The sequence below is a fragment of the Oreochromis niloticus genome, linkage group LG17 (genome assembly GCF_001858045.2).
Source record: "Oreochromis niloticus isolate F11D_XX linkage group LG17, O_niloticus_UMD_NMBU, whole genome shotgun sequence".
Classification (NCBI taxonomy): domain Eukaryota; kingdom Metazoa; phylum Chordata; class Actinopteri; order Cichliformes; family Cichlidae; genus Oreochromis; species Oreochromis niloticus.
The window spans coordinates 30,731,805-30,754,848 of NC_031981.2; the positions used below are offsets into that span (position 1 = coordinate 30,731,805).

Below are 23,044 nucleotides of genomic sequence, written 5' to 3' on the forward strand. Positions count from 1 at the left end.
GCTGCAGCTGTTCTGGTCCAAATATAGCTGCTGGAACACATTGATTACACAGGATCATTATCACTTGCCATTTGCTCTTCTTCACTCTTCATCAATAGAAGTATCATGTTGGTGCTTTCGATCACGTACAAAGAGCACGGTGCAATCCAGAAACTTACAGATAGCTGAATTCTCAAGCATTCCACGTTAGGCATCATTTTCTCTATATACATTATCGACTGACTGGGATGCAGCCAAGTATGCAAGGAGGGAGGGAAAAGTAATGGATTCATCACAGGGAGAGAGAGACACTTATACTAAGATGACCTCACTTTATGTGAGATGCCTTACAAGAGAAAATCTGGAACAACTGGTCTGGAGAGCAGTTTTAGAAGAAAGAGATAAAGGATAAAAGATAAATGGACCAGTTTTTCTAGCTCATAGGTAGTTAGGTTTTACTTCAGGAGATGATAAATAAACAGTCTATTAAGATATTTAAGATACACTAGAATAAAACAAATGCACCTAAACAAAATTTCCAACTCCAAGTCAAACACCATTCGCTAGCTGCCTAGTAAGCAACCTGGAGAACCTTGCACGATCCCTATTATACCACACATCTGAAATTCTTATACACACTATGAACTATGTAGAGTCAGGGCTATCCCGCACAGTATGGAAAATATCTATCTAGCTACTTTATCTGTCAATCTGTTTGCCTATCTAGCTATCATTTGTGAATGCAGACAGGCAGGGGGCGTGCAAAGGCCACCGGAGAGCAGAGCTGTATCTGCACAGGCTGAGGCTGCTGGCAGAGGAAAAGTGATCGTGGCAGAGGAGAGATGTAGCAGCGCTGCTCGGTGGGACTCTGTGGCCAGCCGTCTGTCACTTTTTAAAAAAAACACAACAGAAATTGTTTTTGTTAGACATTACCGTGAATGGGAAAGATTGAATGCATCTTATAGCACAGTGGCGCCGTGTGAATGTGTCGCGTAATGCGACCGAGAAGGATTGCCTCTCGGGGGAAATATTTATGTTTCGGGACGGTTTTGTTGGAGTAGCTAGTTGCTAGCGCTGGGCTAGCGACTGTGCTGGCTACTTGGAACGTATTCTGCAAGGATGCTTCGGTGGATACGACAGCAGCTGGTAAATGAAACCGCACGTCCCATCTTCTTCATACCTACCGGTTTCCTCTTATTAGTTCGCCACAGCAGCCCGTGTCCTTACGTATTGTAAGGCTTAGCCCGCGGAAAGCAGAATAAACTTTATTTAGAGAGCAAGCTAACCTAGCCAATTAGCTGTTCCTGATGTGTTCAAAACATTCCATTTCCCCTTGATGACAGGTGTAGGTTACGTTAGCTAACAGTTACCTTATCTGCTAGCTGTCAGTAATTAAGAGTTTAGACCTCAACAAGGGACATTGGTTGAGTTTAAATTTGAGCTTGAGGTATAAGTTTGGTTCGAACTTTGATAGCATTTTAACAACTGTCGGGTGATTTCCGTTACTAAATGCACCTGAGAGTTAACTACCTTAACACTAGCTAGCTGGCTAACAACGTCAAACTTGGCAAAGTTAAAAAGCGTCTCTGGCTTGCTTTTATCTAGTGTTAACGCACTACTTTAGCTTAGACTGAGATCAGTTTTAAATGTTCTATTTAATATTTGTTCATTGGACTAATAAACTACCTTTAACTGAGCTAGTTAAGACGTAAGCCTCAACACTAGAGGGTAATAATTGAGGTTAGCTTGTGTTGTTTTAACTTTATTTCGGTCCACTTCTTTGTTCCCTGCTTTCATTACATGATCTATATCTGTATTTGTTATTTGAAATTGAAGTGATTTGATTCGTCACACCGCATCCTGTTTCTGCTGTAATCACCTGTTGTTTGCCTACAAACATGACGGTCGTGACGCATTGACGGGCAAAGGCATCAGTTAAACCACAATAGTGGCCCGTTTTGGTACAGTAGAAAGACCGAGTTCTGAATTATGGCTGAAGAAAGCTGCAGTGTCACGGTGCTTGTGGCTATAATCATGAAGGTCTGTGTGGTCATTTCACTTTGTTAAAGCAGAGTTGGGATAAGAAGCACATTCAGTGATCGGTATATGAGAGTGGCGTGACCAGTGGTGAAGAGCCATGTGAATGAATGAGCGATGGCATATTATGAGATTAGCCACACACAAACTGTTGATTTCACCATGTCTACTGACTTTAATCAGTGTTGGGGGTGTTTTTGACCTTTCCCCGCTCACTGTGCACTCTCTGTAGTTAGGGTTAAGTTAAAGTGACACTTATTAAATTATATGAGTCATGCTCAGCTTCAAGTTTGCCTGTTTAGAAAAAAAAAATCCTTTTTGCTTTTGGAGATTAAGAGCACCACAGAGAGTTAGGGGTCTATTTAGAAATGGTACATAGCCTCCTCCTAATTTAAGATAGCTCAGCTCATTTGACCCATCCCGCCTAATTGACCTGGCTGCTTAATTAAAAGTGTAATTAAAATGCATCTTAATACAGCTGGCCTAATGAAAAAGTTTGTTGAGGGGCATTAGTCTGACCCAAATATCAGCTGGACGGTAGAATGGGGATGTTTGTTCACTCATACTGTTTATCAGCTCTTTCTGGTGGCATGAAAAGGAAGGGAGGAAGGGAGGGGGGGGATGTGACAGGTTTTCATTGTCAGTCTTGCTTCAGTTACACTATGAAACAAACCAGAAATTAAAGCATGAGGAATGGTAGCAAAAAGGAAAAGTCTTTGACATTTTAGTTTACAAGCCTGGAAACTGGGTTTTCTAGATGTCTTTGTGGAGACTTAAGGTCTATATGTTATTGCTGACAGATATTGAAAAGACTGGCACAAGCCTTCATGAGGTTTTGTATGTAGTTTAAGTACACTATGAAAGAAGTATTTAATGAATTGCCCTTGCTTTACCAAGTCATGTTAATCATGATATAATTTGGAAAAATAGAGCAACTCTAAAGAAGGCAAATGAGCAAAAGGAAAAAAAACATCTCTCTATACTACTCGTCTGTAGCCCATTGAGCAAATGGGAGTTTCCTACATTTTTTTTGAGTGTCATTCAGGCTCTTTCCTGGATATTGCTGCAGCAGCCCTTGTAATAATCCACTGACACACAGCAATAAAACATCCTGATTAACTGTCTTATGTCACCCATGATAAAATATCATTCCTTACTCTCTAGCCCTGCTCTGACTACTCTGTTGCTGTGAGTTGCACAACAATATTTTTTATAATATTTTCTATTTGGTTATATTGTCCATCAGTTTAGCTTATATGCAGTTATTTTATTGTTGCTGTTGTCATCAGTCTTATGTTTAAAAGTAGTACCCACTGTACATGAGTACATACTGTGTATCCCGACGCCCCTCCCCCCCTTTTTTTTCTTTTTACAACCACCTCACTTTTTTGTTAACATTTCCATTTAGCTCATCGCATTTGATTAAGTGCCACTTGGTCTGTAATATGACCCCTTGGTTGTGTTGCGTTGCCATTATTCAGGGCTGTTCCCCCAAGGCATTGTGGGACTTGTAGGCTTTATGTGGGGACTAATTACCTGTCAGCCTTCAAATTGATGGGGGCATAGAGTCAGTGGACCAAAACAAGCTGATTTCAGCTTTATAGTTTTTAGTTATAAGCCTACTTTTATCTTCATTTTCAGTGGTATAATGTTCATTTTCCATACAATGTTCAAAATATATGCAATGCATATATGGTTACGTGAAGGTGTTTAACTCAAAATTGAGAGGTACACCTGGTAGTGGTGTTGGAAATTGACTAAACCCAGCAGGAGTAAAAGTATCTGTTACTCATCTGTTACTTGTATCCATCCACTCTCAGATTGGCAAGCAGTTTTCAGACATTTGTGCTATAGAAGTAGAATATCTTGCGTTTCACTCTAGACTTCACCTTAGGTGCTCGGCTTATTACTGCTGGTCCTCAAACCAACCAAACCACTTCAACTGTTTAGGAATATTTTTTTTAATATAAGTCAACCTCTTCATGTTATGTCTATCCAAACAAATGTCTACAGAGACTTCATTAGATAAACTTCCTGCTGCACTGCAGAAATCTGTAATCTTATATAGCAGAGCTGCATCGGATCCACAAAATGCTTTGGCAGCTACCTTGTGAATTGAATTAGCATAAAATTAGTCATTTTTAAGCACAAATGCCAAGTAGATGTTTGTGTTTGGTGCCAAATGTCAAAATGTGATGTTTTTCTGTATCATGTACAAAAATACAGAATATCTTTTAGTCCTTGGACTGTTGTTCAGGTAAAATAATTATATTTCCATAGCCATAGTCACACTAATGGTTGCAGACTGCAGCGTGACCAAAATTGTAGGGCGGTGAGTTGTACCTATTTAACTTTGGTGTGTGTCAAGATGGCTAAAAGATGGTGTCGGTCTGTTGTTAGGTTGTAACTGAATGGGGGAAGTCGGCGATTACATGCAGTTTGTTTGAAGTGTCATTAGCTTAACGCTGAACCATAGAGAAAACAGATTCTGTTAAAACCGTAATGCTGGACTTGCAGAAGCACCGACTGAGGTGCTTCTCTCAACGTTCTCTTTAACATGAGAACATGTTTGTTAGAGCTACGCAGGTTTTTATGTATTTGGCCATCAGTCATTTTAACTGTAGTTATTGTTAACCAAGATATTAATGATCAGGTAACTTAAATGTTAGATCTTTGTAGTGCTCAGGCCATTTCCACACTTGCCTGAAAAACTGGGTGGCAAATAAGAACAGAGTAAATCTCCAGTAACCGTTGCCTGGATTGCTCACAGCAGTTGCGTAAAGATGTGTTAAGCATGATGTTTGCACTGTTAAAATTTGTAACTGCTTTAAGCTCTCTGTAAGGATTGATCAATTTCAGTGACTCATCTGTTGCTTTGCTGCCTGTGAGGATTTTTTGGCTTACAAAAGGTACTTCTTGGCCCCTCACCATCTGCAGTTTCATTTTCTTTAAAAAGAGAACATTAAATATCCCTGGTTAAGAGATCACAGTGAGCTGTTGTTTGCCATTACTGATGAGACTAGAAAAGTTGCAATATACATATCGCATTTTTATACTACTACAAATAACATTTGTGCGGTAAGCCATTAAGTTAATGGTTTACTGGTTTAATTTAATCATTAAACTTTTGTCTACTTTTTCATTCCAATCCAAGACATTTTTTAATGCAGTGCTACTGGGACAAACAAGAAAACAAAATACTTAATTCTACATACTTTCCAATCTCCAGTTACCCATTAACTTCAAGTAAAGGACAACTATCTCACCAAGACAAATCCACCTTTTAGCTGTAATGTTTGAGTTTGTAAAGCACTTAATAAATGAGGACAGTGTGTGTGTGTATATATATGTGTGTGTGTATATATATATATATATATATATTATATATATATATATATATATATATATATATACATACACACATATATATATATACATATTAACTATACATATAAAGTAGCCTTCATATTTTTAGTGTTAAAATAGACCTCTTTTTTCTCTTTTTTCTTTCTTTTTTTTTAACTGCTGCTCAGCCGTCAGTAAATGGGTGTTTACAGACAAGTTGGTGTCTTCCCTTCAAACTACAGACTACTTAAACAGTCTACTATGGATTTTGTTAAGCCATTGGGAAATGCACTCCCTCTCTTGCCAGGGGCTCAGGATATCTATGTTACTGAGCCCCAAGATATTTTACGTGTGTAAACACACATACGTCGAACATCTTGGGGCTCAGTGCCTGTGTGCCCTTTCCTTAATTCTGCAACCACTTCTTCAAAATCCCAATTGGCCATGGTGTTACTACAATGCAGAATTCAGCTTCTTCGTGTACTTTCAACAATGCCTACTGAGCTGTGTAGATCAAATAACTGTTGAACAACAGTTTCTTAAAGTTGCTGCAGTAGTTAATTCATCAATGTGTTACTAAATGTAAATGCAGAAAAAGAGAGAAAGTTTTCCCTCTTAATACAAAAAAATAAATGAAGAATACTGAAAATATTGTTTCCACAAGTGGATAACTGATTTTATGCCATCACCTGCATTGCCCATTGGCTGAGTTACTGTATGACAAAGTCATACGAGCTAAAGGCTAACAGATGTTCTGTTATTCAGTCATTGAACTGCATGTGCTGCATTAATCTTCACGACGGTCAGATGGGAGAAAGATGAGAGTCTGAGAACATTACAAAGACGAATACTAATGGTTTACATGTGGCCCTGAACAGAGGTGGATCTTTCTGGGAGTGTAGTGACGTGACCCAGATAAATTCCTTTTTGTGTGTTTGGGTGTGCGTATTGCGTCACTTACATTTTGGAATGATAGGAAACGCCTCCTTTAATGTTCTTTGTACAGCAGTTGGGTGGGGTTTGTCAGACCAGTCACCGCCAGAAAATCTTAGAAATGTCACTAGTTGAAAAGTGCACCTTGTTTGTCATTGGTGTTATTTTTCTTACCTGTTGAGGGTGTAGTGACTTTAAAAGACCTGCCAGAATATGCTGGAGATTTGAATTGCTCAATCTGAATGTAAATATGTTTGAGGTACATTTTAAGTAGCATGTTTATGAAATATTTACAAGTGACTTTAAACAACAAGTGCTGCTTTAAAAAGAAATGGAATGCTTCAAATGAGAAATTTTAATCTGCAAGTAAAACATGAAAGGTTGTATGTAATTACATACAGTTCAACCAGAGTATTTAAGTATGGAAGTTAGCTTTGGACAGATTTGTGTTGGAGGCAGATTGCAATTAGAACATGGCCTCAAATGCAGATGTCCTGCAGTTAGTTTTTGCAACAGAGGGAATTATGAATGTATGGTACATAATTCTGTTGCACTATTATAACAATGTGACTGAAATATATCAAAAGCTGTCTAATCATATCCTCCACTTATATCACAAACAATGAGCAGACTAGTCGACAGTCTAAACACAGCAAACCCTGAAGCAGATGAGGTACAGCAGCAGAAGACCGCTGCTGCAGTATTCCCCTGAACATATGTGTCGCCACTCATACAATACTGCCACATAAGTGCCAGTGTAGGAGGACAAGAAGTCAAAAGTGGAAGCAAAGACTTTCAAGTTTTTTGAACTGTTGCAACATCTCCCTCTGTATATCTGAGGGAGATATCTCTGAGCTTCTCTACTGAAATACCATTATTATGGCAGTAAAAACCAACATGATCATACCCTCGTGTCTTCAACCCAGATGCAGCAGCCATGGTAGAATGCAGCAGGTCAGAAAAATTGAGGTGCACAATATGAACATGTCTGTGTAGTTCTCAGTTAACAACAACATGGAAGTCTAAAGAGCTTGAAAAGCAGGTTTTTTTAAAAAGATGTTTTTCCTCATATTTAAGAGGCTTCTTTAGTTCCAAGTCCCAGGTATTTATCTCCAGTTGAGGTTGTCACTTAGGAAGTGGTTGTTTACCCACTATTAGTTGTGTCATCACATTAGCCAAGATGTGAAAAAAGGCATTGGCCATTACCGTCAAAGATTTCGGGTCAAACCACTGTGACACCTTGCCCCATCCTATCATGTGACCTACTGAGGTCACCTGATGTGAGTGGGGGTTAAGGCACCTGAGAATAGATCTCAAGACTTATCAAGGCTTATGATACCAATGGTCAGCGACCTACAATCCAGTCTTGAGATCCCTTCCCAGGTCCCTCAACCCCCACTCACTGATGACTATATCATTATGGTAAGCGGGATTTACACCAGCTGTTCTGATCTAGTTATTATTGCCTTACCACATTGTTTGCAATAAGGTTTGTCTGCATTCAAGTTCATGGCATTACTTGTAAAGTTGTTTTGCTTTCATAAATGTGTTATGTTGTCTAACTGTCTGAAAAAGTGAAAATGATTTGACTCTATACTGAAACTGCTGAAATTTTTACCATGTTTGTTACACGTGGCTGGCTTTTCAGAAATTTGCTTTTAAATGGAAACATACAGTTATCATAAAACAAGGAATGCCACATTGCCATATTCTCCCTCTTGACATGTGTATTTACATTCTGTAACAGTAGCATCGTGTCTGGTATTGCTTCTCTTTCTGTCTCTTACTGTAAAATCTGTCAAGCCCCAAACTAAGCTGTGCTGCACTCGACAAAATAACAGCCCACAGAGCAATCACTTTACACTCCCAACTATACAGCAGCTGAAACCACAATGAATAGAAGCACAAAACGTTGCTCCAGGTGGACTTTAGTGCGGTGTAGACTTGCAGTGGTTTATCACACCGCCAACAGTATTAAATAACTTGGTTTAAAATAAGATCATAATATTGCAATGACATCATTAACTGCAATTTTATAGTCAGTGTGGTGTTGAAGTGATGATGTTTTAAATCTGGGTAGCTATACAGTTTTTTGTTTTTTTTTTAATCTTTCCTTACACTTGTCTGGTGTTTCTGCCTCACCCTTTTCTCCCTCAGGGCTTTGACCCCCCTCATCAGAGTGATACCAGGACAGTGTACGTAGCTAATCGTTTCCCCCAGAATGGCCACTACATACCACAACGCTTTGCCGATAACAGAATCATCTCATCCAAGGTATGTTACAGTTATGATCTTAAAATTTGTGTCAAAAGTGCAAGAAAAAAAACCCCCTCTTGATATGAACACTAACATTTTGCAGTCACAGCAACTATGGTTACAGAAAAATTGTCATTCAGAGAAACTCTAAACTCAGTCTGGTTTCGGACACCAGTGTTGACCAGTGGTAAATACGTTAGTGTGTATCTCTGGTGTGGTAGGAGAGAGATAAGCTTAAAGTGTGATTTGTTGATAACAGGATTAGCACAGACAGAAAACTTGTGTGTTGGTGAGAGGCTAAGTAGGTCAGCTGGAGCACTGGCAAGACAAAAGGATAACAAAGAACAGGAGCTAGGGCCTGCCTCCAGCAATCATGACTGTCATTGATTAGCTGGTAGATTAAATGATTGACGGGAGGGTTAAAGCACCTGCTTTAGTCAGGCATTGATTTCAAACTGATTTTGGATAAGGTTAATTCTGCCATTTGTGTGTACTGATACAGTTAGGTCCATACGTTTTTGTTTTTTTAAAAAATATTTTTCCTCTTTACACAAATATTTTTTTTTTCAATTAAGATTAGCTTGAAATGCAGAGCTTTGATTCAAAGGGTTTAACAAAAGCATTGCATTAACTGCTTAGTAATCACAGCCATTTCAATATATGGTCCCCATTTTCAGCTGCTCAAAAGTTATTCGACAAGCAACTGACAACCAGTTCCAGGCGAGGCTTCATTATTTTATGATAAATGGGGGAGACATAATATTGGTTGATTCCAAATATTGAACTTGTATATTTATAGCTTGTCAATGGAACTCCTAAAATGAGCTCTAAACCAAAATAAACCTTTCAGGAGATGAGAAGAACTTCAGGAGGGGCCACATCTACAATCTAGTACATTAACCCAGGCACTAGCACAGGCATGTATGGGTGATAGTGGAACTGGGCTGCTAGTGTTTACTGATGATGTGATTGTTGATAGAAGCAGCAGGATGAATTGTAAAGTGTACTGGGCGATACTCTCTGCTCAGAGAGCATCTCAACACAGCAATGATGATGTCCATAGGATCCAGAATTCATTGACAGAAAAGGATTTTCATTCAAGTACTAAAAAATCCTGTCATTTAAAATGATCCTTCTTTACTTCTGAACCTATGGAAATTTGGGACTTGATTCAAATCTTGATTGTTGGATTTTAAAATCCATTGTGGTGGTGCACAGAGGTAAAACTACCAAAACTTTCATTGTTCAGAAACTTATGGACCTAACTGTCTGTAGCATTTTATCTTAATAAAGTAAGATAAAGACTTAAACGGCACATTTATTGAGTAAATTATGCAGAGCAACCAGTGAGCAGTTTATCTGAAGAACACTAACTCAGCACAGCTGCTGTACTCCTTTATCTCAGGCTCCAATTCAGAAGTGCCAGTGAATACTCTAGCCATAGACAAGATCTTTTACAGGGGTAATCAGAATATCATTTAACTATATTATTGTATTCATGTAAGGTCTTAAATATGGCCAGTATAAATAAGACACAGTAAAAGTGTTTTTTTCCTGCTCTAATAAACAGTTGCTACAGTAGTTTGAATACCTCCAGATACACCATCTATGTATTTGCAATTCAATTCCTCCATTTCACTTAGTAAAAAAGAACCTTTAGTAGCAATTATTCTGTCCCAGTAAACCCTGAAAGATGGTTTCTTTTTTTTTTATTTCAGTATACAGTTTGGAATTTTGTCCCCAAGAATCTGTTTGAGCAGTTCAGAAGGATAGCAAACTTCTACTTCCTCATTATCTTCCTTGTACAGGTAATGACACACAAATGCATGTGAACACTCTTTGACGTATTTCCTCCTCTTAATACAAATGTCCGTGCTTGTTCTTGTGCTTGTGCTTCTGAGCATTGAGTGACTCATCGACTTCTAGGTACCAGAGCAGAGACTGGTCTGCCTCTGTATGAAAGCAACACACTTACTCACTTAGTAATATGTGTGTCTTTGCAGCCAGCCCTAAGCATTAGGCCTTCACTGTGCATCAGTCATTGTATGCTGAAGTAGGATTTGGCTTTCAAATTTTTAGCCTTCTGATTTATTCGGGACTGAGTAGCGAAGCCAAAGCAATCGCCTTGACTCTGTCTATTTCACCCACTCAACTTGTCAGTGAGGCTGAAGTCAGCTTAGCCTCAAATCACTGAGAGAGGGGCCTCTTTTCATCCTGGCATTGTGAGCGTGACATTTTCTAAGATGGCCAATTTGACCATTTAAAGATTGCTTTAGATGGGTTTCTAGATGACTGTTTGGTGAATTCGTCTGTTAGTGTAACCATTTACAGTAAGTGTTTGTTAAAGTGTTAAGATATCTTTGATCTTTTCCTTGAGGCGTCTTCCTTTTAAGCAAAGTTTCACTTTACATTCAGTGTTGCTTGCCTAAAGCCTTTGTGGTTACGCTTGAAGCCTAACAAATGTTGCACATTTTCCTCACATGAAAAGTTTGCAGTGCATTTGTTTTTTTTTTATGAACATGCATTGTTTACATTCATGTTGCTTTCTTTGTCATTTGTCTGCTCAAGGATTTTTTTTAGTTTTTTTTTTTTTTTTTTTATTGGATGACTACTTCCACCTGTAGATGAGTGCAACAGTGTGAAAGAGTTGCCAGAAACATGCTTATGAAACCCCCCCCAATCCAAAACTAATATCCACTAATAAAAGCACTGCTTAATGGCACTAAAACATTTAGCTTGGTCTTCAGTTTCACACAGTTTGCTGTGCATTTCGTGGTGATTATTAAGACCAGGATATGTGGTGAGGAAATATAATATCCCAGTGACCCTGCTTACAAAGACAGTAATTCAAAAGTGTGTGTGAGACTTGTTCTTATCTGATCGGTGACCTTTAAGGGAAGTTATACGGGTTTCCTGTTTATGCACATTGGCCACTACTTCTGTTATATTTTTCAAGTTGCTCGTTGTTGCAAAAACCACTCCCACTTTTACAGTCCCTTTTTAGTTTGGCAACATCTCTAAACTCTCTGTTTTGTATTTTTCTTTGAAGTTAATGATAGATACGCCAACTTCCCCAGTAACCAGCGGCCTGCCTCTGTTCTTTGTGATCACAGTAACTGCCATAAAACAGGTGAGAACATAACCACATAGCGGCTTCCTCTTCCTCATGAAAATGGAGAACAAACATGCATGCATCATCATTAATTATTGTCTATTTGTAGGCAAAGCTCAAAGGTTTTTTTTTGTTGTTGTTGTTGTTGTTGTACAGAGTACATTTGAAATGATAAAGGATTGATTGAGAACATTTGAAGCATTTCTGTACCTGACATTACACAAGTTTGTTTAGAATAACTTGTTAAATTTGGAGACCACTTCTGTTTATCAGTTTCTACTAATGCCACACATGCCACACACACAACCATAGTCAGTAAATAAGATTATTTTAACCAGCTGCCATCTGCAGTTTGTAACTGGTTGTGTTTCACAGGGCTATGAGGACTGGCTGAGACACAAGGCTGACAATGAGGTGAATGGGGCTCCAGTGTTTGTGGTTCGCAGTGGAAGTCTGGTCCAGACGAGATCCAAGAATATCAGGGTAAGATTATCAAAGCTGTAAAGGACCTTAGTCATGCCAGTTATTCCAGTTTAGAAAGAATTTCTCTGATCCAACAAAATTAAAGTATCAAAAAAGCTTTTTGCAACTCCTAACTAATCGATGTAACTAACTTTAGCTTGGATGTTAAAGTGTCATTTCTTTAAATCTGTTCCCATCTAAAGCTTATAAATTCACTCTAATACCTAATTTCCCAAGGTACAGTATGTGAACACTCAAAGTTCATAATTCAAATAAACCCTGAAACAGTGATGTGATTCTGTTCTATGTATAATTGTATTTGTATAACTAGCTGCAGCATTTGCCCTTCAAACACTGTGCTATGTGATCATTTTATAACTCGGCTTGTCTGGTAATGGTGGTGGTGTGATGATTATGGGTTTTTCCTGATCTTATCTGACACCATGGAAACACTGTGGGTTGCATGTCTGGAGTCAGCACTAAAGACATGTCTAAATGTGTACTTAAAACAATAAATTAATCACTTGAGGGGTTTTTTTCCTCACAGGAAACTAGGTGCCAACAGGAGTGGAATTGTTTAATCTAATAAAAAGGATGACTAGTTGCTTTGTGTTTGGTGACCTTTCAGAGTTAATTGTCCTCAGTCTATGGAGAACTACATCGCTTCTAACCTGCTACTCACAAACAACATCTAACTGCATAGCTTCTATTAAAAAATAAGTAACATATGCAATGTTGTAGTACTCCGAAAAGAGAAAAAGCTAAAAATTACAAACTGTAATATAACACTTAAACATATTGTCTAGATTGTGAACAATACAGAGTTTTTGTTTGATTTCTTTTCACACACAGAACATTTGAAACACTCCCAGCGAACTAAAATGCTTCACAACACTTCGCTAACCAGTGAGAATGCTCAGTACACTTCTTGGCCAGGCTCTTGAGTAGTAGATAACATGGAGAATGTACTTCTAACATTTCCATTTACCTAGGCAAATTTTCAGGCAAAACTGTATTCTTTACGTCTTTATGTGATACTCTACCACATCCTAGAAGCATACTAGGCTATGAGACGGTGTGTAGCTCTTGCAGCGTGCGCCTGGTACCTAGGTCAGATTGACATCAGATTGTCACTATACAAAAACTGCTCTGGAGCTTGTTTAGAACCAGAGTGAGCCAACGTCCTCCAAATGGTCCAACTGTGGGTGTTTTCATGTATGCCAAAGAGCGCAGATGTCAAAAACTACCAAATTTCAATAATAGTTGCACCCTAATCATTTTTAACTTGCCTACAATATATATTTCTTAACAAAGTTATTTAGCTATTTAGTTTTAAACACTTTTAGATTTCTAAAATATTTGTGTGTGTGTGTTCATTTTTCTCCTATCTGTCTGAAAACGTGTGATAATATTGCCTAAGTGATGCAAAACATATTTTAACTCAAATAAACATAACCGTTAATGCGTGAATACGTTTATTTGACAATCCAACTGAAATATAGTGAAAAAACTGAACAGACTTTACCCCGTGCCTGCTTCTGTCTATCTATCTAGGTGGGAGACATCGTCCGTGTGGCTAAAGATGAAACGTTCCCAGCAGACCTGGTGTTACTGTCGTCAGATCGTCCAGATGGCACCTGTCACATCACCACAGCCAGTCTTGACGGAGAGACCAATCTCAAGGTCTGACAATAATATGAGTGGTGCTTTTAAACAAACTTGGAGGTGTTTAAATCTCTTTAGCTTTGTCACTGTGAGAGTTTTCTGTTGTTGCAAACATGCTGACATGAATGCATGGCTTAATAACCTAGTCAGGAAAATGTGAGACCAGTTTTATAAATCGTCTGTGTGATCTGAGTCACTGCAGTGAGTAATTGCTCGTACCAGTGATGGTGTTAATATACAGGAAGGAAAGTTGATGATATCGCTGATAGTCAAAAATCATAAGGCTAATGGCCTGCATATTAAAGCCCTATGGATGGAGAGCTCCTCACTGAGCCTCATTTATTAGCAGCTTATGGAAACAGTTTACATAGAACAGGAGTTCCTTTTTATTTTTTTTAGAAAACTGAGTTTAGTTGGAACTTCTTTGTGTCTGGCATATTAATGATCCCAACTTTTTTTGCTTTTCTTCTCATTTTATCTGTGAGTTTTCACTGTTTTTTGTTTTTTTGTTTTCTGTTATAATTTTCCCATTACTCACTCAGAAAACCACATTTGTCCCACTTGAAGCAATGCTTCCCAGCCATCACTAATTAAACTGGTGTGTGTGTGTGTGTGTGTTTTTTCTAGACCCATTACTCTGTGCCTGAGACATCAGTGTGCCAGTCAGTCTCCCAGCTGGAGGCATTGCAGGCTGTGGTGGAGTGTCAGCAACCAGAAGCTGACCTGTACAGGTAATCGTCAATTAAGTGTACACATCCTTCAAGACAAATCTAAGGGTATATTGTGTGGATTCAGACAACAGATGTTTAAAATGTGTACTACTCCCATTAAACCATATTAGGAAAAAAAGCAACAGCAACTTATTCTGGGTAGCTGAAGCAGTCAGAGGATTATGTAACAATTTGAAAAAGCTGTTCAGAAAAACGTGTTTACCAAAGGTGTGACGAAAATCCCCTAATACACGAACAAGGCATCTCTCCATACCTGCAGGTGCAAAAGTAAAAAGTATAAATGGTTGCAAGTGCAGGTTTTATAAAACTACCGAGAGCAAAACTTTCTTTGCTCGTACAGTAACTTCATGGACACACAAAACTCTTTTTAATATTTCAAATCAGAAAAATATGGATACTTAAATCTGAGGAAGAATTGCCAATAATCTGAAGTAGATGCACCAGCTTGGGTTGTGTGTGGGTGGAAAAACCTGATTGAGTACACGGTCTTAAAAATTCCACTATGATAGCAACCTTCCTGTCTGTTTGAGAAACTAAAATGTGAACTGTTACCACATTTTTTTTTTTTTTTTTTTTTTTGTCTATTAGAGAGGAATGCACATTGTGTCTGAAAACATTTTCAATGTGGGATCTTATTTGATAAAGTAGCTCAAGAATTGTCTGCGAGTTAATGTTCAACTTGAGGTTGGTGGATGGAAAAAACAAACAAACAGTCTAGCCAGGAAATGATTGTCACAAGACCACAGCCTAACTTAAACGTAGGATGAAGATTACAATAGACATTCAGACTGTATTTGTCAATCATAAGATGTAAAATTTTTCATCATGCTTGGACAAATGGCTTCATTATGTAACTCTCCATAGGCCTAATTTATATTCACAAAGCACTGATTTATGTTGACCTTAGGGTTTTTTCCTTTTTCTTTTTTTTTTAGGTCTTTATTGTAAATTGGTCTGTTTTTGTGGCAACCTTGAATGTAAACTGTATAGATGCAGTATTAGAGGTCCATTACATTTGCTGCTCGTAATCACAAAAATGCATAATAATAAAAAAGAGCTTTTTTTGTTGTCTTTTTGGGAAAATGCATTTATTTCTTTATTATTTTTATTATTATTATTATTATTATTATTATTATTATTATTATTATTATATATTAATAAAATTGCATCTGTCACACACTGGATCGATATAGTCCAACCAAATTTGATTCTCTAAATGTCAGCTTTCTCTGGCTTTTCTGTTGGTGATTTCTCGTAAGTGCTCTATGAGTCACAAAGCTTCCTTAAGCTGCAGAGGCATTAATCCAATTACTTAAATATGTCAGAGAATAGTGGATGAATAAAAATATAAACATAGACTTTAAAGTAATTTGGTAATCACAGTGCATGTAAAAGTCAGAGTTTCTGTTTTTTCATGAGTTTTTCATTTTACTTTGTGCGTGGAAACATAGTATCCTGTTGGTTTATCAATCCACTTAACTGTGTTTTTTCTTTCTTTCTTCTTTTCCCCAGATTTGTTGGTCGTATGACGGTGACTCATCATGGGGAGGAGATAGTTAGGTGAGATGAGTTTTATCTGTCTGTTAGAGTACCAGCTATAAGCACTACAGCTGAGGATACGGCACCATTAAAAGAGAGTAAATATAAAAAATAAATGAAAATTGTTACTTAAATATGGAGACTGTGCATTCATTGTAAGATGTGTAACGTAATCGGATACAGATGATGTATTTTTCTCTTGTTTGTATTTGTCAGACCGCTGGGTCCAGAGAATTTGCTGCTGCGAGGGGCCAGGTTGAAAAATACCAAAGAAATTTTTGGTGAGTCAAAATAAAAGGAACAATAATAAATGAAGAATTCACCTTTTTCCCTACATTTGGAAGTATCATTTACCTTTTTGTGCTGTTGCAGGTCTTGCTGTTTATACAGGCATGGAGTCCAAGATGGCACTAAACTATAAGTGCAAGTCCCAGAAACGCTCTGCCGTAGAGAAGTAAGCAATTTTATTACTGCTTTTTAAGATGTGCTTAATGAAGTTTTCAACTTAATATTTCCCAATGTTCACTATGTCAGGTCCATGAATACCTTCCTCATCATCTACCTGATCATCTTGCTGTCCGAGGCCATTCTCAGCACCATCCTAAAATATGCCTGGCAGGCTGAGACCAAATGGGACGAACCTTTCTACAACCAAAAGACAGAAGCAGAGAGAAACAGCAGTCCGGTTAGTCTGCTTTGTTTTCGCGACCAGAGGAATGCATTCTTATTGATCTGTTTTTGTGAAGACTGCAGGCTATCGGCTCCAGAGATTAGATGAGTTGAGATTTTAGTTGACATTCCACTTCTTCTGTCTGTTTACGTTTGCACCCTGCACTGTCCTTCATTTTCTGATCCCTGTAAAAATTATAATAATAATATAATGTAGATGTAAATTAAGAGAGGTAAAGAATCTTTGAATTGACATGCACAGTACATCTACAAAACTACTTGTGTTAGTGTTTCTAGATTTTGTGACAAGACACGAGAAAGGAAATGCCTGTCACTGGGCCAGCCTGCCAGCCTATCAGCCAACCTGCCAGCAGTAATCACTCACGGGGAACAATGGCCCTTATGTATTGAGACAGCAAGAGATTAAAAAAAAAATCATAGTTGTGCACAAGCCGTCCTGCTTCCTGGGCACACAGGAAAAAACCCAGGAAATAATAAAGCTCATGTAAAGTCTGAACTCTTTGTAATATCCCGGTCCAAGGATAACTGCTAAACTTATATTTGTAATATTACATCACACATTTCTGAGAGTCCTTCTTGTGTCTATACTGCAGACAAACGTATATCCAAGTTATTAATTATAATTTCTTTATTTTAATTAGCATGTTAGTCCAAGCTCACATAAAGGCTTATACAGTGCAAACATGGCTTTAATAGCTGCTCATATGTTCAGTCTGTGCTGCTTGCTCCTTATCCTTTCTTGTCAGATAGCGTAATCAGTGCCTTAATGTCAGTGAATTACCTCGCCTACTTTGGTTTCATTATTCTGTAAATGGCTGAGATATATGTAAGCGAATTTATTGAAAGACAGTCTTAATATTCTCCTGCATTTTTTTTGTAATGCTTCTCTCATACAGTTTATATAATTTCTCTTTCTTGCAGCAGTGCCAACGACTAGCATGTATATAAATTTACTTTATACTTTTCATTGTACTGCTCTCTTGTCCTCTCTTTAAATAAAAAAGAATCTGTCATGTTCTTTCAGATCTTAAAGTTCATCTCAGACTTTTTGGCTTTTCTGGTGCTCTATAACTTCATCATCCCTATCTCACTCTACGTTACTGTGGAGATGCAAAAGTTCCTAGGCTCTTTTTTCATTGGCTGGGATTTGGACCTTTACCACGAGGAAAGTGACCAGAAAGCTCAGGTCAATACCTCTGACCTCAATGAAGAGTTGGGACAGGTATGAAAGACGAATGAAGATATACCTATGTATGCATATTACAAAAGCACACCCTGAACATGGATATGCATGGATATCCTGCTGTATCATCTGAGTTTTAGTGTTGTATATAAAAATAGCATATACTGTAAAATATTTTACATTTATATGAAATATAATGTATTGTTAGTAATTTAGAAATATGAACCAGTTTGAATAGGTGAATTACAATTATGTACAAATTCAGTATACAGCATACAACTATGCAGACTTTAATGGTTAGTGAACTTCTGTGAGCATCCGTGTGTTTCTGTTTTTCAGGTGGAATATGTGTTTACTGATAAGACGGGCACACTAACAGAAAATGAAATGCAGTTCCGCGAGTGTTCAATTAATGGAACCAAGTACCGGGAAGTTAATGGCAAACTGATACCAGAGGGAATGACAGACGACTCACCAGATGGTTCTATGCCTCCCCTGGTATTGCATATATATATATTGCAGGCTTGGTTCTTTTCTTTTCTTTTTCTTTTTTTATTAACATGCTGTGTTTGTATCCATCAAGAACTTTCTGAACAACTTAAGTTTTAGAGAGCGGAAAATAAAAATTTATGTCTCATCTTTCCTTCCAGATGGGTGACGAATTGTTATTTCTCAAGGCAGTGTCACTTTGTCACACAGTTCAGATCAGCTACGACCAGTCAGACTGCCTGGCTGTGGGAGGAGACCCATTCTCCCATGCCAATGGGTTCTCTTCCAGTCCCATGGAGTACTACGCCTCTTCACCGGATGAGAAAGCTTTAGTAGAGGCAACAAAAAGGTAAGGTGACACTTGAGCTTCCTCTTCTGCAAGTTTCAGGTTCACAGGTTAAAATTTATGCACAAAAAACAGACTGACGAAGTTGTTGCTGTGCGTTGTGATTTTAGACATTAAGAGCTGGTGGTTACACCAGACTGCAGAGGTTGTGACACAGGAAGTGTGTAAATTGTAGTCTGCATCCCAGTAATGCCACAACAAAACTTCTTAAAGGTCTTATTAATTTAAGGATTCTTCAAATCTTTCTTAGTCTTCTTTAAACTTTAAAGATGAGTTTGGCTTTGTCTGTGCCTTTCTAGATGGGTCAGTGATTGGCTTGGCACCTCACAGCAAGGTACCTAGTTCAAACCCCAGCTGGGGTCCTTTCATGTGGAGTTCACATGTTTTCCCTGTGGCAGTGTCAGTGACATGCATGTTAGGTTAATTGGTGATCCTAAATTTGCTGTGGATGTGATGTAGAACAGGTGCAGTCTAAAGTGCTGAGAACTGGAAATATGCTATATAAATGAAAGTGTATAAGAATCCTTGATTTGGCATGAATCATGCTGTACTGATTGTGTTAGCTGCAAAGGGAAATTAGGGAGGGGGGGGGACTGAGGTTGGGCTGCTGACCACCACCAGTGTTGCAATACTACTACATGGGCAGCAATTCAGTATCCAGGAAGTGATTCAAAAACCCAAGCTGACCACTGTGGGAATATGTCCTGAAAGGGCAAACGCAGTATTGTGAGCACATTCTGCTTTGCTGCTTAAACATTAGGCAGCTAAAGGAACTGGAATCAAAACACCACCTCTAGATCTACAAGAAAACCATGATAAATTGATCATTTCTGCATGTAGCTGTTTAGGACCAAGCTGTAGTTTGCTTGTCCACAAGTGTTGTAAGGTCTACTTGGGTCAGACTGACGTCAAGTTCATCGTTGGACGTTTAGCATAAGGCTCTGTGTGGATATGTGTGTTTCTGCCCATTTTTATGACCGTGTGAGTTCGTCCAAAGAGAACTGCAGTGCATCAATTGCACATGTGCCCTTCAGGCAGACGTCAAGTGGGCTTAAAGGAAGTATAACCGGAATGACTGCCTGTCTGTGCTGCCTGTGTCGTCATCCATTGTAAATTATAATTTGTACCTTAAGGTAAATCCACCTATTGATTCAGGATCCTGTTTTGCAGGAACACCCTATGAAACTGGAAGTCCAGACAGTAGAGTTCAGCACTTAGAACGTTTTTTTTTTTTTTTTGCTACAAACCAGTTTTAAAAAAGTTTATAATGCTGTGTAAATTTCAAATAAAGACAGAATGCAGTCATTTAGACTTAAATTCCATTTATTCAAAGTACAGAGAGAATGGATGGATAACTGAATCACTTATGTATTGATTCGTTGGCCTGAGAAAAATGCTACAGCTTTAAAGTTAAAGGTAGTTGTTGTAAGATGTTTTAAGAGCTTGAAAATAAGTGCTGGGGCTTGTTTTATTTTTTATTTTTTCTCTCTCAGGATTGGAGTGGCCTTCACTTGCAGCAATGGAGATACCATGGAAATCAAAACTTTTGGCAAGTCTGAAAAGTATGTCACCTTGTTCATTTTTAAAATCCCAAATAAGATTACAGTGGATTGTTGTTTTTCTTAATCTTACTCAGATGTTCCATGCTCTCATAGTTTATATGTAAAATAATAAATAATAAAAACCTGCAGCCAAAAAATAAATCGTCCCTGTTCAAAACAAGTAACGAATCTATGTCTGATGGGTCTTTGTTTGGACACTCAGGTATAAACTGCTCCATGTACTCGAGTTTGATCCTAACCGCAGGAGGATGAGTGTCATACTGCAAACTCCCTCAGGTAATACAACGTTCTTCAGCTGATCTGTACTTTTCTCGCAAGTGACAAAAATTGAATTTAACCATTAACAATAAACACAGAAACATTGAGGAGTTGATAAGATTCTAAAATAAGCGAAAAATGGAATGTTTATATGTTTACAAGTATAATATAGTAAGTTTTTTTGTATATTTTATTTTATATTTTTATTGAAAATTGACATTTTAATGCATATATTTAGCTTATATGTTCTTGCTGTGTTGCTTTTCAAGGAGGCAAAGTGCTGTTCACCAAGGGGGCGGAGTCTGCCATTTTGCCTTTCACGACTAGTGGTGAGATTGAAAAGACAAGGCTGCACGTTGATGAGTTTGCTTTGGTAAGATTTTAGTTTTTTATTTGTTTGTTTGTTTTCCCCTCTGAATATTAACCAGATGCTTATATTTTCACAATCATGATACACATTTATCACCCCTTAAGCACAATATTTCTTTTCAGATTTTTCATTTGTTGCATAAACAAATTTTTTTTGACCATTGAAGTCAAAGAATTAATGTCGGTATCTTTCCTACACACATCAGCTGTACATGTATTATTTAATAGGATACAAATGACTTAACTGTCTAGAGGTAATATGATTATCAATATGAAACTTCCCTATATCCCTGTGGTCAGATGTTTGAGACAAATTGGATAAAGTTGATACATCTGTCTTCAAAAGAAACCTTTAAATATATAAATTTTGATTTATGTCCTCAGATTTGTGTCTGTATGTGTAGGCCTGACATTTTTCAGTGTTACAGTGATTACGTTTGGCTCTGTGGCTCTCTGTTCCCATTACATTGTAAATTCCTCGCCACAACAGACACACACACACACACACACACACACACACACACACACACACACACACACACACACACGCACTGCCCTCACATCATGTCATCATACGTCAGTACCCAGGAGTCGGTGGGTTGATTTGTGGTCATCTGCCCCTCAGGCTTGCTTTGTGATTTAGAGTCAAGCTTTAATAATTTGTTTTTCTCATCTTTCTTTCTCTTTGCTTTTTTGTTTCCTGGATTCATTTCTTCCCATCATTCTCTTATGATTTCTTTTCAACCTTGCCGACATTTAACCTTACCATCTGCCCAAACGTGGTGTCTCATTTTATCCTTCATCATTTTATCAACCTTTCTTTTGACTTTTCTTCTTTTTCTTGCCTGTGTTGACTCATTTTTCTAAACTCAATTCTCCTAATTTAATTATAGAAAGGTTTGCGAACCCTGGTCGTAGCATGCCGCCACTTCAGTCCGGAGGAGTACATCGATGTGGACAAGAAACTAAACAGTGCCCGCACCGCGCTGCAGCAGAGGGAGGAGAGACTGCAGGAAGCCTTCAGCTACATTGAAAAAGACTTGCAGCTCCTGGGAGCAACAGGAGTGGAGGACAAGTATGGAGACTCATAACATAAAATAAAATATCTTGAGATTCTCATCACATTCATAACCCATGCTAATCAATACAGAACGGATTTTGCATTGATTATCCACACCTAAATCAGTATTAAGGACAAACACAGTCTTGCTAAACTAATAATACACAAAGCAGGCTTTTGATGTGTGCATTGAACACAAAGTAATAATCTACAGTCTAGGCTTAAGTAGAGTCAAGTAAACTCAGGTGTTGTTGTTTTTTTTGTTTTTTTTTAACACAATTTTCCCTACAAATGAAAGCACCAATTCTTTTAAATCAAGAAGAAATTGTTTAATTTGGTCAGTACACTCAAGTACTGGTTGTGGTTTGCTTGCTTTTCCAAACACTTGTGTGTGTAATCTGAGTCAGGTATGTGGGGTTAAGATGATGTTAATTCTAAGTGTTGCTCACTTTTGGAAAATGCTACATGGTTATGGGCATTAAATTAGATCCATTTAAACAACTGACCACTGTACTATTTGAAGATGGTTAACTTTAAAAACAGAATGCCATTGTACAGGAGTAGATGATGTATGTGCCACACAGGCTTCTGGACTTGTTGTTTATGCTGCCCAATTTCAGTTGGCAATTAGTCCGTCCACTTTGATGGTCGAGATCTGGATATCTGAGCAGCTATTGGAAAAAATCAAGAACTTGAAGGACCAGTAGGCTTATGCCAAGGCAAAACATCTGTCACCCATCCATCTGTAAATTATAGTTGTTGAAGACACTTTTAAGTTTGTGAAGATGTTTCACCTCTCATCCAGGCGTCCTGGTTATTTAATGTGTAGTTGGGTTACGTTAAGGGTGAAACCACTCTAAAGGTGCCAATATACCCTCCGTCGCGGCGTCAACATACATATGCAGCCATTTATACTGGCCATTAAAAGCGCAGGAAGCCGCTGCAGTATTCTCATAAATGTCAGGTTTCACCACTCAAACAATATCGCGTCATGCGCGCTGATAAGGAGGCGAAGTTGTCAAAACCAT

At 38.1% G+C, this 23,044-nt stretch overlaps 1 protein-coding gene across 5 annotated transcripts in view; it reads left to right on the plus strand.

The window, feature by feature from the left end:
* The first annotated feature begins 713 nt into the window (after positions 1–713).
* Positions 714–23,044, plus strand: part of atp11b (ATPase phospholipid transporting 11B) — a 201,424-nt gene continuing 179,093 nt past the window's right edge. For 3 of the 5 annotated variants that reach the window (XR_003214624.1, XM_025899802.1, XM_025899804.1), the window contains exons 1-18: positions 715–1,125; positions 8,452–8,568; positions 10,269–10,358; positions 11,600–11,680; positions 12,038–12,145; positions 13,679–13,807; positions 14,417–14,520; positions 16,033–16,080; positions 16,276–16,340; positions 16,432–16,513; positions 16,594–16,744; positions 17,774–17,971; positions 18,272–18,430; positions 18,583–18,770; positions 20,261–20,329; positions 20,532–20,605; positions 20,857–20,960; positions 21,850–22,031. Coding sequence is in view for 4 of the 5 variants with exons in the window: in XM_025899802.1 (XP_025755587.1) it covers positions 1,099–1,125; positions 8,452–8,568; positions 10,269–10,358; positions 11,600–11,680; positions 12,038–12,145; positions 13,679–13,807; positions 14,417–14,520; positions 16,033–16,080; positions 16,276–16,340; positions 16,432–16,513; positions 16,594–16,744; positions 17,774–17,971; positions 18,272–18,430; positions 18,583–18,770; positions 20,261–20,329; positions 20,532–20,605; positions 20,857–20,960; positions 21,850–22,031 (1,976 nt within the window). In the remaining variant the exon portion in view is untranslated. Of the gene's footprint in view, positions 1,126–8,451; positions 8,569–10,268; positions 10,359–11,599; positions 11,681–12,037; positions 12,146–13,678; positions 13,808–14,416; positions 14,521–16,032; positions 16,081–16,275; positions 16,341–16,431; positions 16,514–16,593; positions 16,745–17,773; positions 17,972–18,271; positions 18,431–18,582; positions 18,771–20,260; positions 20,330–20,531; positions 20,606–20,856; positions 20,961–21,849; positions 22,032–23,044 lie in introns of all 5 variants that reach the window. The other 2 variants (XM_025899805.1, XM_025899803.1) reach the window with 2 other exon arrangements.